Raw genomic sequence first — 19288 nt, 5'->3', positions numbered from 1 at the left:
GCGACTACTCCACCGCGCATGCGCACGCGCGAGCCCGATCTTTACGCTCCGAGCGGCGGTACATTATACTTTGCGGAAAAGAAAATAAACAAAGTACCCACGTACCCTGAGAAAGAAAGATTCTTTGAACCAAAGAAAAAAAAATATATACTTTTCATTCGAATAAGTGGTAATGGCGCGGATAATTATTTAACTCGAGTTGGCAGGATTCCGTTTATTTACACCTGTGAAATAACCTTTGAAATATGATATTAACGCGTAATTCTGAACATTTCAATACGACGAAACGGTTGACGTTATATATTGAAAAATATGAAATTAATGCATAACTGTGAGAATTAACATAGTATGACAGTTTTATTGCAGCAAACGTTCAATTACAATCACAACGTCGGGCATAAAATATGAAATCACCGCATAATTATCGAAAAAAAGTCGTCGGAATCGTTAATCCGGGAGAATCACTTTCGATTTCCTGTTTCTTCGGGCACTGTTTGTATATTTAAATTTTCATAATATATTTATTTATTTTTTCATAAGAGCAAAGTCAACGAATGAATGAAAGGTTAGAGAGAGGGGTAACACATCCCTTCCATAAGAATCCTAGCTCGCCTAAATCCGAATAAAGGTACAAAAAGAAAAAAAATAAACAAAGGAACGTAAAAACGACTTGCAGGAGTTCCACCTAAAGCCCTCGAAGCGAGACTTGCCGAAGAGATCAAGAGACGGAGGAGCCACCCAGCCGTTTAACCCCCCACATCGGGAAACCGGGATCCTAACCCCATAAACCTCGGCGGGAATAATTGCCGGGGCTAATTGGTAAAAATAATCGCCGGCGAAGTATTTATCTTCCGCAAACAGTCGTCTAGCGATAGCCTACACGGGCGGTTTTCCGCGCGGCGACGACGCGGCCGAAATCGGTCGTCTCTCTTGTCGCGTCAAATTAGGCGGGGGCGCAAAGCAAAGGGAAATTTATCGGCCGAGTTTTCGGAAGAAGGGGGCTTACTTGCATGCTCCTCTCGTATGATCCGCCGCAGATGTCCCACCATAGATCACGCGAAACCGAGCGAGCCTTTGGCCGGGCTCGAGGGTGCGTCGAAAGACGGGCCGAAAGACGAGCGGCGCCGCCGTTACGTGTAATTGGCCGGCTGTGGACGCAACGATATTAGATCCTCGTTATCCTAACGAGCTGAAATAACCCGGCTAAAAGCGGACGCCGCCGCGATTCGCGCGGCTTAAGTGGAGGCGACGATGGAACGCGACGCCGCGCGCGCGACGCCATTTTGGCGAACCAGAGAACGCGCGGATCTAAGAAATTCTATTCGACGATCTTGCGAACTTAATTCCAGGAAAAATAAGACATCTATGTAATAATAATGTTTACAATTTATGTATTTAACAGTTTATTGAATTTTATTTAGGTCTTTCGGTTAAATGAGCGGAGGCGACGATGGAACGCGCCGCCATTTTGGCAAACCAGCGAATGCGCAGATATAACGAATTCAGTTCTACAATATATCTCGAAATGAATACAAGTAAAGCCGATACATTCGTTTAAAAGTAAGGCATAAAATTGACGTTCTCGTAACTCTCCGAAATTTCGTATGCGGTCGGCATCGCGGGATTAATTCCTACCGAATCAGCCGTTGTAGCCAACGCCATAGAGAAGTGGCGTATCGCCCATTTATCTCGAGTCTGAATTTATGCCACGCGGTGAAATTTGATATAAAGCGTAAATAAAGTGGCCGGGGTAAAATTGTCGTCAGCAGTATTGTTTGCCTTTGGCAGCATTTCGCGAGAGGGGTCGGCATCGATTCGGAGATACCCCGCGCACTAAATCCTTCGGATGAATTTCCGGTATCCGCAACTAGAGCTAGATTCGCGGCCTGATATTGTAATAAAGGGCGGCGATCATTAATTTGCGGGCCGAGAGGTGTGCAAGAAGATGGAATTTAGTGAGCCACTGGCGGCAGCGCCGAAGGCCTTAATGGCCATCGCGGTAACTACGGCCTCGACCGCGACTCCACTCGGTAGCTACGGAACTACTGCCGACCCCTCTTCTTCCTATGCCGGCTCCGCAATTCCAGCAATTACGCGTCCCCACGCTAAATACAATGGCCAGGACAACGACTCTGTAATTTATAATGGAACTCGCCGATCGTTACCCCCGAAATTCCTAGTTTCCCGGATTCCTGGGACCTGCAGTGGGCTTGTTGCCCTCCCGGTCCTCCACGTGGCCAACTCCCAAGATGGCGTCCCTAGCAACCGTATCGTTCACCAAAAACCTTCGATTCTAGAACACGACAGTGCAGCGAGAATACGATAAGGAACTATTCTGTAAGGAACAAAAGAGAAAATTCAATCTTCATCTAGTCTATAAATAAATTTCGACAAAAAATTGATCGGCAAGTGGACCTTCGTAATCATATCGAAGAGTGGGAACGGTATCGAGGAGTCTCAGAGGAGTCCCGAGGGAATCGTGGACCCACCTCGACCTCCGACCTCGGGGTAGATCCCGGAGGTCGATGACAGGACCTCGATCGGATCGCAATGTTCTAAGAGAGGATATCGCGATAACCATCGGGCATGGGGTGTATCGTTTTGACGTCGAGTAATTGCGGCCAGCATCGAGCGATGCTTAACACGGGGATGTATCTTCTCTCTTCGGAGTCCATTTGTCAGGTTCCTGTGAATACAGGGACTCGAAATACCGGGTGGCCCTTTAATTCGAAGGTCGCGATCAATTAGCCCCCCGAAATGGCGGGAGTCATGTAGACCTTATTGAAATTAAGAGCGCGTAAAGTAACGAGAAACCCTCGAGTCAATGGATCCAAAGAAACAATTTTTTTAAATCTTATTCCGCCGAACAGTTTACAATTTTACCGCCTGACTCGAGAGTACCTAAGGGATGTCTTGACACTTTCATAATTTCGATTAAAATAAAAATTAAGGGCGAACCAAGGGTTTCACTTCACCTTAAGGAGGGGAGACTCACCCAAATGGGGAATTAAATGTAGTCAACTTAAAATTTTTTCGTCCGACTGTTAAGAAGAAAAAAAAAATAGGAAACATTCGTTAAGACGGGATGAGATCTGGGACAAGATGGAGGAACGACGGAGCGAGTTCATCATACGATCCAGTTTAATCGCCGGTACAATCTATGCCGGATTACATGACTACAATAGTTCGGCAAGACCACGCGACATGATAATGGGGCTCCTAAACGGGTTACACGGGTCTACATATGCGAACACGTAAATATGTACAGGGCTCCGAGTGAGATCGCCTCTGTCGAGTAATCCGTGCGTTTAGCAACAATGATCTTGGCGCGCAACTCGGTCTCAGGCGACCGCGTCTCTATACGGCGTATCATACATATGCACATTAAGTCGAGCCACTATGTACAAGTATTTACAGGGTGAATAAATAATCCTAACCTAGAACCTAGATTAACTGCTTCTCCTAGAAATTTCCTAGAATACTCCGAGACAAATCTAGTCCATTTTCCAACTCGGGCGGGGCAGCGAGACCAGGAGGTCCTTGCAAGATGCAGTGAGACCAGGAGGTCCTTGCAAGGTGCAACGAGACCAGGAGGTCCTTGCAAGATGCAGTCAGACCAGGAGGTCCTTGCAACATGCAGCGAGACCAGGAGGTCCTTGCAAGGTGCAGTGAGACCAGGAGGCCCTTGCAACATGCAGCCAGGAGGTCCTTGCAAGATGCAGTCAGACCAGGAGGTCCTTGCAACATGCACCAGGAGGTCCTTGCAAGGTGCAGTGAGACCAGGAGGCCCTTGCAACATGCAGCGAGACCAAAAAGTCCTTGCAAGGTGCAGCTAGACCAGGAGGTCCTTGCAAGATGCAGCGGGACCAGGAGGTCCTTGCAAGATGCAGCGAGACCTGGAGGTCCTTGCAAGATGCACCGAGACCAGGAGGCCCTCGACAGCGGCACATCGAGGCTCCCTGGTTTCCAGGCCCTCGAAGATACTCCGAGTTTATAGTTTCGCATACATTATGCAGGCGATTGATCGCCGTCAGGCCGCGCTGTTATATCCGCGGCACGTCATGTACGGGAGAATAACGAAGCCGAGCCCAGGTCGTTCCCCGACCGGTCGATGCATCCGTGCATCGGTGGGCATCGTGGGGCTCCGCTCGATGCACCTACCTACGGATTCCAAGATGGCTGTCAAACGCTAATAACGCTATTACCGCCAATTGGGAACACCTGCCGCGACTTTCGCCTCCCCTGATCGGCATGCCTTCGGGATTCCGCTCGGGTTTTACCTTCCAGGAGTTCCGATTCGGGCACCGATCTCGTCGCAAATTATTCCCCGTTTCCGTATGCAGTTATGCAGACCCAGACGGGGACCAGGGATCGCCATGTCGGGACGAATCGGTTCCCACGATACCGGGGAACGTGGTTCCGTCATAACCCTGGGGAACCTTCTTGGTGTTTGCAGGGTTCCATGGCTCCGCAGTCATTTTGGAGAATTTTCTTAGACTTCGTAGAGTTTTGCTCCAGGTTTGGAGAACCTTGTTAGGTTAGACAGAGTTCCGGGGCTTCGTTCCAGAATTGGAGAACCTTCGGGGTTGTAGATATCGGTTGGTTCGTTACTACCAGACGGGGACCAGGCATCGCCATGTCGGGACGACTCGGTTCCCACGATACCAGGGAACGTGGTTCCGTCATAACCCTGGGGAACCTTCTTGGTGTTTGCAGGGTTCCATGGCTTCGCAGTCATTTTGGAGAATTTTCTTAGACTTCGTAGAATTTTGCTCCAGGTTTGGAGAACCTTGTTAGGTTTAGCAGAGTTCCAGATTTGGAGAACCTTCGGCTTTGCAGAGATCGGTTGTTTCGTTACTACCCCGATGAGTCTTCCTAGGCCTTGCCGGGTACGATCTCCTCGCCGTCCTCGTCCACGGGCACCGTCGAGTGGTTGTACAGACCCTGCGCCATCAGCTGCAACGCCAAAGGGTTCTTCTGGCCACTGGCCTTTTTTATCTTCGCCCTTTTATTTTGGAACCAGATCTTGATCTGCGCCTCGTTCAAGCCCAAGTCTTGCGAGAGTTGTTGTCGCCTCCTCTCTGTCAAGTACCGATTTTCTGCAAACTCTCTCTTCAGCCTCGCCAGCTGCTCCGCGTTGAACGCCGTCCTGGGCCTCTTCTCCTCGGAGGAGCTGCTCTTTTCCCCCGCTGGCTGCGACCGCTTCACTCTCCTGGTTCGAGGTCCTGGAGACAGAAAAGAAAAAATATGTTCCATAAACTCCCCATAGAAAGCAACAAAGATTCCATCGTCGCATTCGATCGTCGGAAATTGATATTAATTTATTAATAGAAAATTTAGAAATTGCTCCCATTTACAAGATGCCCCAATGTTTATCCGGCGTTCGAGCCGACCTTAAGGGGATGTGAAAGCTCAAATCGTTTCATACTTTAAATCGTGAATATAGAGACCCTAAGGTAGGTTCTAAAACTCCTGAAATTTTATTTTTTACAAACGATATTTAAAATACCTATAAAAAAATTTGAAAAGAATTGAAATTTCACGAGTTTCAGGACCTCCCTTATAGCCTCCCTGTTCACGTTGTAAAGTGTCAGACTATTCGGTAAACCGAGTTTGGAGAAAAGTTTCATAAACAAAACCTCTTCGACGTCTTTCTCATCACCTTAAGGACAACCCGTCTCCTAGGTGGGGAACTTCTTTTTCCCGTCCAGCGAAAAGGAAGAGGATAAAAAAGGGTTATTCCTCCCCTCTGCGAGGTTCTCGTTATAGACCGGGGGTAGTCCAAGGACCCGGCAGTCGCAGAAGAGAAAAGTCGTCCTCGCCGTCTACGGGAATTATTCCCGGGGCGTTATAACGGAGTTCGTTAAAACATTAAGGCCGCCACTCGGTCGGAACTCGAAGGATTCATCGCCGAGTTCCTGCACGGAGTGCCGGACGACGGGGCCACTTAAACGAGGCTGAATTATTGAAAGCCGGCGCGGACAAAGCGGCCGCGGAACCGTGGGGACGGGGCTGGTTCTTTATTCCGTAATTAACCCGCGAGTAACCCCGTCTCTTTTCCCGGTAGCGGACGCGACCACCGACACGAGGGATTATTTTCCATCGGCGCGTCTCCGCCGTTTAGAATCGATTTATCACGCGCGATGACACCGCCGGGAAGTTATCCCCGGGCCGAGGCTCGCGTAATCCCGAGCCCGTTGTAATTACCCCGGGTGACTCTTAACGCAAGCACGCCCGACAAACGAGGAGATTACCTTTTACGAGGTATGAAACCACGGGGGAGAGGAGTCATCGAGATGCGCCCGTGACACGTGGACTTGTGACGATTTTGGGATGCTGGGTACTCTACCGTCAAAGGCATTAAGTGCGAGAATTCACCTTTTCCAGATAATTTTGAGTTATTTTGCACTTAATTTCGGTGATAAATGGGTGCTTTAGGTGCATTATCAGCGAATTCATCATTGAGATGCCCCACCCGGAGTTATGAGAGGAGTCATCGAGATGCGCCCGCGACACGTGGACTTGTGCCGATTTTGGGATGCTGGATACTCTTTACCGTCAAAGGACTCAAGTGCGACAATTCACCTTCTCCAGATGATTTTGAGTTGTCTTGCACTTAATGGGTTGTGGGTAATTGAGGGTGCATTAGGTGTATTATCAGCGACTGTATCGTTAAAATGCCCCAACCGGACTTACACTGATTTTGGGATGCTGGTTACTCTTCACCATCTACAGTTCGACGATTCGCCTTTTTAAACATGGATTTTTTTTTAAGCTTTTAATTCCTTCGAGTTTTCATTGCATTGGCACGATCCGTTTTACCCAAGTAAAAAGGAAAAACACATAGACAATTTTCTACAACGACCAAACTGGACATACAATTCGGGTAATAAAGTTCGTCCAGTCTAATGAAGTCGATCAGGTGGCAGTAACCGCTCTACATGGGGAATAATAACCAGGAATACTAAACATACAACGTACGTTTCGCCCTAGATCTCTCAAAGGGTTCCCGAGTCACGCCAAGCATCACGCGAGGCAAGGAACTCAATCAGGAGTCCATAAGGATTTAAATCGATTCCCGGATAACCACATCAAATCATACTCCTCGCACCAAAACTCAAGCCTCACCTCCATTCCCTCAAATATTGCCCCAAATAGCCGAAGAAGCCTAAAAAAATTAACCTTAACGAGTCCTACTCCGACAACCACAAAAAGAACGCGGACTATCAGGGACTCGTTGCCAGGCAACCAAGAAATGACATACAATCCTTATGGAAAAATAAACAGGATTTGTTGGTTAATTTATCATCTTTACCGGAACCGTTGCCAGGCAACCAAGACGGTACCATACGGTCCTTATGGAAAAATAAACAGGATTTGTTGATTAATTTATCATCCTTACCGGAAGAGGGTCTGTCGGAGTATCTGGTGCAATAAACCCACGCCGGCCAGAGGCTCTGTCCGGCAGGGGTGTTCTGTCCGACACATCCTGAAGTGCTGTCCCCGCTGATGGATTCCGCCCCAACGGTGGAGGGAGCCCCGGTGCCGGAGCTGCCAGTGACGGAGCTGCGATTACTGGCAAGACTCTCCAAGCTCCCGCTCCTGCTGAGTCCATGTCTCCGAAGTGGCGACGCGAGTCCCGAGTGGGTGGAGAAGGTGTCCCTGTCTCTCTCCCTCTGTCCAGGGGACCCGGCAGAAGCGAGTCGGGGCGAGAGTCTGGAGGCCGGCAAGCCGAGGTCCCTGGGGAAGGTCAGGGTCTGGGTTCTAGAGGAGGGGATCCCGGGATAGAATCCCCGCTTCCCGGAGGTCCTGCCGAGGATGGCCTCCCTGCCGAAGTCCGGCCTGAGGATGTTGACCACGCTGAAGCGAAGCGAGGACTCGGTCGAGGGTCCAGCCTGGGGGATGTCGCGGTGCTCCTGCGAGGACGCCGCGCAGCGTCCAGGGTGATGCCCGACACCCAGACGAAGGCCATACGAGTCCATGGTCACCATCGCCACGCTCATGTTCCGCGACGTCTTCTTCCTCCCCAGGGAAAGACGGATCACCTCGGCATGTCCCCTTGACCCCCGAAGATGACGTCCGACACTCTTCCAGGGAACTTGGCACAGCTCCCCGGAGTGGGGTGGAAGGTCGGTCGGGGTCCCGAAGAGGCCCCAAGGTCAGGATACCTTTGCCCTCCACCGGGTCGCCGATCGAGGTGCACCAGGAGTCCCCGTCCGGACCGAGGGTCCGGCTAAGGTTTTCCCAGGGTTTCCGAGTACTCGAGCGAGTGCCGTGACGGGTCCGACTGGTTGTCCATCCGTCGGTGGGTGATGTCTAAACTAGGGATCTGGGCTCCGTACTTACCCCCTCCCCCTTCACTCCTCCTACGCCGGCCAAGAGTGCAGTGCACTAGACACCCTCGATTGTATCTCTATTAACGCTCCTGCCGAAGTCTCCGCCCCTGGGCCGCTGTCCCTCTCGGCTGCGGAGCTCCCTCCCCACCCCTGGAGAACCGCGCCAGGGGAGGGGGAACCCCCCACCACCTGCCGCTCCGAGGACCGATGGAAGGATATCGATTCCCAGTCCCGAGGCGCGCGAGGAAGGTACTCCGGTCTCCTTCCCGAGGGAGCCTCGATCTCTCCGCCTGCGGAAAACGCGTCCGGATCGGGCTCCCTCGAGTTTGCTCGAGATATCTCTTCTGGCTTTTGGCCCTGTGCTCGGGACGACGGTGGAAGGAACGCTGGCGGCACGCCTTCCCCTTCCACCCGCCTACCCGCGGCGCGCGCCACGCCCCCCGCCTCGCTCCGCCCATCCACGCCCACGCCCACTCCGGGACGGCTCAGTACGATCCAACCTTCGCTCCTATCCACGTCCCCTCCAGGGTAGCCGACTGCTAATTCGTTTCTTACACTTCGCAAACGGAACCCTCCCCTCTTTGCTGACTCTGCAGCGCCTCTCTCTCTCTTCCTGTCAACGTTTATTCCCTTTTCGTTTAGTTCTCTCTCTCTCTCTCGTTCTCTACGGATTTTATCGGCGCGAGCGGACGGAATTGCTTCATACAAAAATTCACCCGAACCTTGTGTACCCTCTTTTCTTCTCGCTGGGAGGTACTTTCAACCGAGACGGACGAGTGTATTATCCGGGGACTGGCAGATGCGGGGATTTGTCCGATAATCGCGGAATTCCGCGGCGATTCCGCCGCAGATGTCAGAAATGATGAATCGTTAGGGATTTTGCCCTTTTTCTCCCACGATTGTCGATACCTTGATATTTTAATGATTTGATATTTCGACGCTGGGCATTTTAATATTTTCATATTTTATTATCATGGTCACCTTAACACTTTATCGAGGATGATAAAATGAGTTGTAGGAGGTCGGAACGACCTATTGGCGGGTACTCAACGGACGCGCCGTTTATGTTCTAATTGTCTCGTCTCGTTATTAGCGATCTTCGAGGCATCCGAAGAGGTTCGGGAAGGTTCAACCGTCGGTTGGCAGCTGTTCGAGGTGGAGGTGGTCGGAGGTCGAAAGGAGGGACCGAACGGGAAATTAGAAGGAGGCGTGGCGCCTCCGCCAATCTTTCAGGGACGAATTCAACCTTCATCGAACCCTACCTTTAGTCAAAAAAGAAAATATCTACAACTAAACGCCTAGCGTTTTGCATGACAAGGTTTTCAATCTCGTAGGTTATCTCTAAGCATCTGCAAAGTACTTCAACGCGTTTCCTGCGGAGCTCTCCCGCCGTACGGGCGAGATTCCCGAGCCCGTGCACGCAATAATGAACCAAATGTTCTATATACATATCCTCGTTGCCTAAATAGGGTGGATATTATTTTTTAAGAAAATGTCCGTATCGATGGGGACCTCAAGCCGAGTTATCGGAACTCGCGTGTCCGTAACTAGCGAGTAAATAATTCCTGCTACTATTTCTATATGTATATATTATCGGAAAATCAAAAGAGTCATCTCGGCGCCAGAATATTATTCCAGCGATACTCTTATCCGAAAAAAAAATCCAGAGTTATTTTCCCTCCCCGAGAGATATCGATCACCTGCGCGACGATAACCGTAATTACCGTCCCGATAACGAGGTCCACTCCCCCTCGACGTTTTCCACGAAACCGTAAGACTGTAATTTCATTCCCTGGGAGGATTTCTCTCATTACCAGTCGAAGTGGCCGATCTTCTGCGATCTCGGATTTTTTTTTCTTTTTTTTTCTTGAGAATGCCCAACGGGCAAATCCCTCTGATAAGACTGATAACCAGATATCCGTACCTGCGCCTCGACACCTGCAATCTAAACCGACTTTGCGTGCATTGTTGCGAAATCGACTTAACGAGCCTCGAACAAAGTGCCTCGTTAAGCGCACTTACTCGGTTAGCAGGTACCCGGTTCGTGCAAGAACAATAATAGTGATAGAGGCCATAAATAACGATAACGTGTCTATCCGTCGATAACACTCCTCCAGGCGGTTAACGCCCCAAACTCCCCACCAAAGGGGCTGACAAGAAGTGGTTATAAAAAGTGAGGTTATGCGCCCACTTCCAATGAATAATTTTCCGCCTTATCATTTGTTCTTCTCTTATTTATTTATCCGGGGAATTCTTTCGTCCCGCGATCGAGGAAATTATTCCCACGTTTTACCTCTTTCCAATAAAAAATCTTCATCCTACATATTTCATCGTTAAGTTTTCCTTCGCTTCTTAACTTTTCATTTTTATCCCGTTTATTTAGCTGCTCAACTATTTCGTCGGGAAATCCAGCAGGAAATTTTCCACTTTGTTATTTGCAGTTTGGACAGTTTTCGATGGACAGTTAATAATTTATAAAAAATATCCTTATGTTATTTATGAAATACGAGAGGAGGTCCGGAGGTTTCGATGGGTCGTCAGGTTTGGTTTTTTGGATTCTACCACGGGAATGAAACAACCATTCCAGTTGTTTATAAAACACTCACGTCTAGGATCACGTCCGAGACCGCTCCCGGAAAGGTAAACTTCCGAGGAATAAAAACTTGGGAATTACCATCGCAACTAACACCGAGTCCACGATAGCGAGTGGTAGTAATCGACTCGATATCCTTCCGACATCCCCCCTCTTTCAATTTGCCCAGCAATGGGACCGGATCCCATTAACTCCGTTAGTCCAGTCCAGAGGGAAGTTCTTTTTTCTTTTTCTTTTTTCTTTTTTCAATTAGAATAAACCAGGCAACCGACTCGATAAGAGAGTCGGGGTCACGATTGTCAACGATCGGACCGATCGCTACGGAGCGCGTGATTTGTAAACGGGTTCTATTTATGGCTCCGTAAACCCCCATACAATCAGCGCTCGCGGCCCGACGACTTATTTAGAATAATTAACGTAAGCCCCGCCCCCGGGCTGCGCGCAGGCCAGTCGGCGCCGCGCTATCCCCGCCCGCGGCGCGGCGGAGGGGAAGTGGGCGGGACGCCCCGCCCCCTCGCGCTCCGGCACGCTATCTCGCGTGCTACGGTCCCCGTCGGTTTATTCGCTTTGTCGAGGACCGAGGAGCGGAAGCCACGGGCCCGACACTCTCGATAGGATTCCGCTATCGATTCGCCCGACCTACCGCAGATCGAGCTTCGTGAGATTATCCGGAAAAAATACCCCCTTCGTGCTGGGGGCCTTATCGCCACCCTCCGATTACCCGATTTTCCTGCCCTGGGAAATTCCGGGCGGCGACTTTTTTTTTCTTTCCTTTTCCTTTCCTCTTATCGTCGCTCTCGGCATTACGCGGTTTCCTTCGACCGGGATATTATGCGTGATACATTAAATGTATGTATGTCTACAAGCTCTGATTATGCGTGATATTTTGTTCTGCGAATGCACCGAAGGTTCTGACAAAATTTCACGTGAGATTTCAATCTTGCAGCCGTTTACGTTGATTGGATTCTTTTTATATCTTCTGCATTATGATTTTGCTACGAATCCTAATAAAAATTAGGATTCGTTTTATATGAGAAGCTTCTAGACGAGTTACTTGGGATTTGAAGAACGAACGGCGAGCGACGGAATCCCGAGGTCCTCTTCCATAGCGATTTCCTAATCACTGTCACAATTTTTTTGTTATCTCTATGTCTTTTTCTGAATTTATTACAAATTCTAATTTTTAGACAATCTCTCAGGAAGATCCAGGACACGAGTTCGAAGGACTCGCGAAAAGCGACGGATGCCGAAGTCCTCTTCCATAGCGATTTCCTAATCACTGTCACAATTTTTTGTTATCTCTGTGTTTTTCTGAATTTATTACAAATTCTAATTTTTAGACATTCTCCCAGGAAGATGCAGGACACGGGTTCGAAGGACTCGCGAAAAGCGACGGATGCCGAGGTCCTCTTCCATAGCGATTTCCTAATCACTGTCACAATTTTTTTGTTATCTCTATGTCTTTTTCTGAATTTATTACAAATTCTAATTTTTAGACAATCTCTCAGGAAGATCCAGGACACGGGTTCGAAGGACTCGCGAAAAGCGACGGATGCCCAAGTCCTCTTCCATAGCGATTTCCTAACCACTGTCACAATTTTTTGTTATCTCTGTCTTTTTCTGAATTTATTACAAATTCTAATTTTTATACAATCTCCCAGGAAGATGCAGGACTCGCGGAAAGCGACGGAACGCCGAAGAGGAAATCGCCCCGACGGACCGTGAAAAGGACCAGGACTTGGACCGTGACGAAATCGCGGTCTCTCTTTTGACATGTAAAACCGGCAGACACTGGTGTCGATAAAAATCCAGACGGAACGAATCGTGTTTTCGAAACAGGACGCTTTCCTCCGATTGTCGGAGCCCACCTTTCAGGTATCCGGCCGGGGCGAGGAAAATCCCGAGTCCTTGGGCGGATCCTTTGGGAACTGGAACGGAAATGCGGATCGGTCCTGTCAAAATGGGGGGAGATTCCTTATCCAGGAGATAGCGAAGAAAAATGGACCGTTAACGTCCAGGAGGCACTCCTGGGGAAGAAAGAAGCGCCCTAGAAAGTGGCCGGAAAAAATGGCGTCTCACAACGAAAAGAAATTCCGCCTTGGTTTTACTTGACGGGCGTCGAAGAAAAATCAATTGAGGTTAGGTAGAACGGGCTAGAGGAGGAATTTATCATTTTAATTTATTTCTTACTTTGTCAATTATTTTTGTACCCTCTTGTATTCATTTATCCACTCTTGGTGAATTGTTATCAAGTATGTACGTCAGGTTTGTTCTTACTACTTTTCAAATCAGATTGTTCACGATTCCTCGCCGTGACACAATACCTCCCACCGTCCAAATATTTTGAAAAGCGGCCCGAAAGGGAAATTCGCTTTGGTTTTGAAAATGGCATACCTGGGTAACTCTAAATCCGGACGGAACGAATCGCGTTTTCGAGACGGACCGATTTCCGAGGATTTCACCTGCAGGTATTATCCTGCGTAGAAGAAAATCCTCTCCCTGGGGACGCTCTTAAAAATCAGGACGGCAGATCTCTAAGTGAACCCTACTTTCAACTCTTAAACGGTAACTGGGTCATTTATACCCAAGGAGAAAGTCCTAGCACGCCAAAAATTAAATTTCTTAAAATTCCTCCCTTTACCCTTTTTTGCATTAAAAAAAAAGAAATTAAATTTCACGACTGCCAGGACCTGGTTTCCATATATATACATGATAAAAAAAATCAATCGATTAAGAGAAGATTCGATCCCTCGGACGGCACTTTGAAATCGCCTTAAGGTGAGCTTTCATTCCTTTAAATTTCCTTTATCAATTGTATAATTTTCTGTGATAAAGGAGTAATTTCATGGTAGTGAAGACCTTCCTCAAGTCTCGAGTTTTCCCGTAATAAGACTCCAAACGATTCGATACGGTGTATTTTGAAAAAAGTGACATAACCAATTGCTTCCTCGGAGGGCACTTTCCTTCCACCTTAACTCCCATGATTTCCGGCCGAAATACGGGATTTTCTCGGCAGGATGGAAAGGCAAGATGCAAAGGAGGCAAAGTCGGGATCAGCATCCGATCTCGGAGGATCTACGCGCGATCGATTCGATCCTTGCCGAGGAAACGACTGGGCGTTCCCGGAGTAGAGTTTCGCGAGTAGCCTTATCCACAAGGTGGACTCGGCCGTGCATCACTTTCCCGTGCCGATAAATCAGTACGAAACGCTTTGCGGTTCCCCATCGTGTTAGAACGGCTTATAAGAGGAGTCCCTGGGGTGCGGTTATCTTCGCATGTACCGGGTGAACGTTATTCGAGACGTGTACAAGCGCGGGCAGGGAGATACGGCGGACGCAACGAGAGCGAGCGAGACGGAGCGAGCGGACTAGCGGGGGGAGCGAGAGAGAGGGAGATAGCGCGAGGGCGCGTGCACCGAAAGAGGAAACCAAAGTGCGAGAAAGGGAGCGATGTGACACGGAAGGGTCACTCCTTACATATATAAAACCCGAAAATATTGATAAAACCGTTCTACAAATTGGATGGACTTAATCATTCGGAAGGTTATCACGAGATTATGGCGAGAGAGATAACTCGCGAAAGAGGGGGTGATTTACGGGGTGGGTCTCTGCCTCGAGGAGGGTGGCGGTGGCCGAGAGTCTTTAGAAACTGGATTAGGGGAATCATCGTGCTCTATGGCCTGTGCAATTCATCTACCCGGTGAAAGCCCGACCTGGGGGTCAAACCGGGGCGGAAAAACGCTCTCCGCGGCGGTAAAGTGCGCATAGGTGGAAAATTAAGGGGGTGGGAAAAAAGTTGCCCGGAAGGAAGGAACGCCCCGAGACGAAAAGGAAAAGCGCCACTGGACCAAAGAAATGTTTCTTCGAATGGCACCTTGGCTTAAATAAATAATTGTTAAATCATGCCATTCTTTTTCTAGGGGATGATTTTCAAGTTCCACCATTTATTTTGGAGCTTCCAGAAGGAGACCGTGGAAGATCGTTCTCACACTTTCGCCGGGAAAATCGGCCCCAAGGTGCAGTCTGAAAAACTGCACCGTGGAAATTCGGGCCCGGGATATTTCTGGGCCTAACGAGCGAGGATCGGGGCCTTTCGAGAAAATCCCAATGTTTCGTAAACAGAAATTCTGACTTTTTGAGCCGGATAATCCACCATAGGGTAAATACGGGGGTAAACGCGGCCGGGGTCCGTTCCGCTGGGTTTCTGGGCCTCGTTGACTTTTCCCGGGCCTTACGGGGCCTCACGAACTGTCACAGCATCCTGACGGGCGATTTGACAACTCAGTCACGGGGAATCAGATTAGCCGAGTCGGACCCCCCGTTCGGCAAGAGAAGTGCCATTTCTTCGGGGCCCGATCGGCGGATTCGCCAAGGCCCCGCCCGGGCTGGGCCCTACCTGGCGAGCTACCTGTTGGCAAAAGCGGTTTCGGGGACCTGCGGATCGACGTCCAGGTTCCATCTCCGGGGCCCAAAAAGAAGAGACCCCCGACGGGCAAATTGGTCACGGGGAACAACGGACCCAGGATAAACAAACCCTTCCACGACTACCAGGACTGGGCCCTCCACAATGGGCCCCTTCGCTTTGTGCATCGCGGACCCCTCGGGCCCGATTTTGCTTTCATCGATCCGAAACTACGCTTCCAAAGAACGCGACAATTTTTTTTTAAAGAGTATTCCACCAAATAAAGGCCCCGACCCTCATGAGATATATTTACAAAATTTCTTCACAAACACCTTTACAGTTTTTCAATGAAAATTTGAAATTCCACGAGGGCAGGGACCTTCCTTAGGGCCTACATATTTATGTTATAAAGTTTCACGCGATTCGGTACATCCAGTTCGGAGGAAAGTTGCTTAAACGATTGACCCCTCGGATGCCACTTTCGTCCCGCCTTAACCCCTTAATTTGTGCGCGCGAGATAATTCGAGCGGCGTTGTATTTTATGCTACTATTTTTCACCCTCGTATATAATCCAGAATTTTATTCTTTTGCCAAGACGATGTCCTAGTGTTATTTTTTACATAAAAAAAATACTATACTACTATAATTTTTCACCCTCGAATATAATCAAGAATTTTATTCTTTTGCCAAGACGATGTTCTAGTGTTATTTTTCAGATTAAAAAAAATTGATTTTTCTTGGCCGGTTTTTTTTTTGAAATCTCTGCGTTAAGGGGTTAAGGGAGGCCTCCCCTAAGGGCAACTCCTGGTAAGGTGCCCTAACGGAGCCGTCTCGAAAATGGATCGAGTAACGATCGGCCGCAAACGGGTTCCGCCATCTCGCGAGCGGCCCCGTCGTTAAAGGCGCGTTTATAAGGCGCGACTCGCGAGCGTCGCGGACGAAAATGATTTACTCCGAGGCGGCTCTCGCGAGGCATAAGGCCCCGCCGCGCTTATTGCGAACGGCCTTAACGAGCCGGCCGTGCCGGGGCCCGATTCCCCTGGCTTCCGAGGGGGCCCACGAATCTATGTAAATCGGCCCAATTATCCTCGCGGACCCGTAAAAAAGCCCACCTTGTTAAGACGCTCGCATTCCCAGCCGCCTCTGGGACCTTTTTTCCGGGGCCCTCGGAAATGTGCCGGGCCCCTTTTTAGCGGCCGCGTGAAAACGGGCCCGAATTTCGAAAGGGCCCCTCGCGAGAAACTTACGAGTGCGTTAACTCCACACTTAGATAAAATCGAGAGTCAAGTTGACATCTTTAAACCCCCTCCGATTTTCCTGGGCCTTTTTCGGGCCCATTTCGAAAAGCTCCGATTGTTCCGATTTTGACAAGGAAAACAAGGGGGTGGGTAACTCTCGATATAAATAACAATTAAATGCATTCATGAAGACAATCCACCGGATTGTAAGGGCCCAACGTGTAAGGCCCAATTCCACGCGTTCACCAAATGAATAATTTTTTCCCTAAAACCAAAGACAGAATTCACATTTTAAAGATGCCCCCTCATTGTTAGTCCAGTAGGGGGTGGAGGCGGAAGGCCCGTTCCGGAACGTGGGGCCCATCGCGCCGATCGTCTCCCGGCCGGGCGAAAGGGGGAGGATTAAGTGGCCCATAATAAGAAGTCCCGAATGCGAGGTGGGCCAGGTTGGGGGGGCGTAAGTCCACCTCCGTGGGGCGGGGGCGGGGGACCGCGGGCCCCTAAAGTAGATTCGTCCCGAGCGCCGCTCTATACCCGATGAAGCGCGGTCCGGCCGAGGGCGGGGGAGAAAGGGAACACGGCCATGCCGGGAACAAGAAGAAAACGTAAGGGAGGAAGGGGAAACCCCGAGTGTCGGCACCTCGCCGCCAGAACGGACCACACACGTCGACGAGGGGTTCTCAACCCGCGGATCCCTTCGCGGGATTTGTAGGTTAGGTTTCTTCACCCCTTAACGCGCAGATTTTTTTAAAAGAACCGGCCAAAGAAATCAATTTTTTTTTATATGTAAAAAAAAAACACTAGAACGTTTTCTTGGCAAAGAAAGAAAATTCTGGATTTTATTCGAGGGTGAAAAATTATAGTAGCATAAAATACAACGCCGCTCGAATTAACTCGAGTGCATGAGTTAAGGGGTTAAAAGTGTCCGATCATTCCAAAACGTCATATATATATATATATATATATATTGTTACTTAAATTATGCATGATTGCAGGTACTTTCAGATTTTTTTTCGAGACTTTAATAATATTCGAGAGTGGATATTTTTTCGAGGGTACCTGGGATCGTGCACGGTGACATAACCTCACTCGTGGTGGGCATGGCGTTCCCATGCGCGTATCACTACGCGGCATCGATAATCGTAACAATTTTCTGGTGGCACCTCGCGCCGACCTCCGCCAATTTTCTACTTATGTCCGTCCACTCTCTCCTCAAGTTTCGCGAACGTATTTCTTTAATCGACGGAAGGACCAACCTCGCGAGTCTTTAAGCACACGCGAGTTCGCAAACTGCCCCGCGTCCTTCCCCGAATCCCGAAGTCCCCATGATAAGCGTTAAACATCGTTGTCACGGAAACTTTTCCACTTACTTTTGTAAAGGAAGAAAGTTTATCTTTCCTTAGATGCCCCGAGCAAAGCTAATAATCCGTTAATATCCACATTTATGCGCGAAACACTTCTCGCATGGTCCATCATTGACGTAAAGAGACTCGGTCGCGTTCCGCCCCAAATACCCGAATAAAATCTCACGGTCGAGCGTATACCTCTTCCTGGACCCCCTGGCGATAAGAAAACGTGAAAAATGTGTATCTTAGAAGTACGTGTCAATTTGAAGACAATAATTGCACACTTACGAGGCTTAGGCGCGCCTTGAGGCTTATTACCCTCGGCATCCTTCTTCGACTCGTTAGCCGCGCTGGACTCGATTTCTTCCTCTTCTGCGAACGTATTTCCCTCCCCTCCCGGTGGAGGAGATCCTCAAGGATTCCCTCCGCTTCTTCGGAAGGACTATCACGGATTCCTGCTTGTCGACGATCCGGCGACCCGATACAGTTCGGTCCCATCTCTCTTTCTCTCTTCCCCTTGCTCGAGCCGCGGTACTCGAAGAAGCCGCGGTTTCTTTTCGCCAACCATGCTCCCTCGGATCTCGGCTATTTCAATTAAACTGTATATTTATTTATAGCGGTCATAATGGCGCGCTAGCCGGATTCCTCCACCTCCTTGCGGTTCTCTGGTTAGGTCGTGGCTGGAAATAGCCACGTTTCTTTACGGGAAACAATCGCAACATCGTTTACACGTGCGCGCCGAGCCGCGAAATCCGGCGTTATGGGCGTCAAAAATTCGGGATTGTTGCCGTTCTTATTTTTTCTTTTTTTTTAACGCCGCTAACTGCGTTCTTTGTCCGTGAGGTACGGCTTTTCTGACGGGTAATGAACGCGGGACATAAAGGGGTTAATGTTTTCGGGAGGTGCTGAAAGCGCAGGCTCGACGGGGACGGCAAATCAAGCCTGATTGCCGCTTGTTGTGCCAGGAGACGTTTATGTCCGATCATTATGCGATGCATTTTGGACGACTGGGTCGTTATGGGCTCAGCCAGGCCCGAATGAGTCTCGCGCCAAGTGCACTTGGCGCGAGACTCTTTCCGCGCCCTACGGTTGATCCTGCGGAAATCCTCCCCAACAAAGGGGTAGCTCAACTCCCTTGCCAACGTTTACAGACCTAGGAAACAATTGCAAATAATCCACGTATGATAGATACCGAGGAAAGGGCAAAGCTGCCTTCCGCACCAAGTACATTAGACGCGAACCAAAATCGAATTATGGCTTCCTGCGCCCTCGGTTTAGAAGAAGGGGAAGAAAGAGACACCCGGATCTCGACTTCGCGGGGAATGCGCGAATTTTCGCATCCTCCGGAATTCCCCGGAGGGGTCCTTCGGGTTA

The 19288-nt window shown here is 49.4% G+C and overlaps 1 protein-coding gene across 1 annotated transcript; it reads right to left on the bottom strand.

Moving 5' to 3' along the window:
- Nucleotides 1–4711: 4711 nt before the first annotated feature.
- Nucleotides 4712–8003, bottom strand: LOC105696515 (homeobox protein engrailed-1a-like). Its single transcript, XM_012419053.1, has 2 exons — nt 7403–8003; nt 4712–5225 (listed from the first exon to the last, which is right to left on the bottom strand). The coding sequence occupies exons 1-2, from the start codon at nt 8001–8003 to the stop codon at nt 4876–4878; spliced, it is 951 nt and encodes a 316-aa protein (XP_012274476.1). The 3' UTR covers nt 4712–4875.
- Between the last annotated feature and the right edge of the window lie 11285 nt (nt 8004–19288).

The sequence above is a fragment of the Orussus abietinus genome, unplaced genomic scaffold (assembly GCF_000612105.2).
Source record: "Orussus abietinus isolate OABI.00-Male unplaced genomic scaffold, Oabi_2.0 scaffold13, whole genome shotgun sequence".
NCBI classification, from domain to species: Eukaryota; Metazoa; Arthropoda; class Insecta; order Hymenoptera; family Orussidae; genus Orussus; species Orussus abietinus.
Note: the sequence above shows the minus strand (reverse complement) of the source record. Positions and strands in the feature narration are given on the sequence as shown.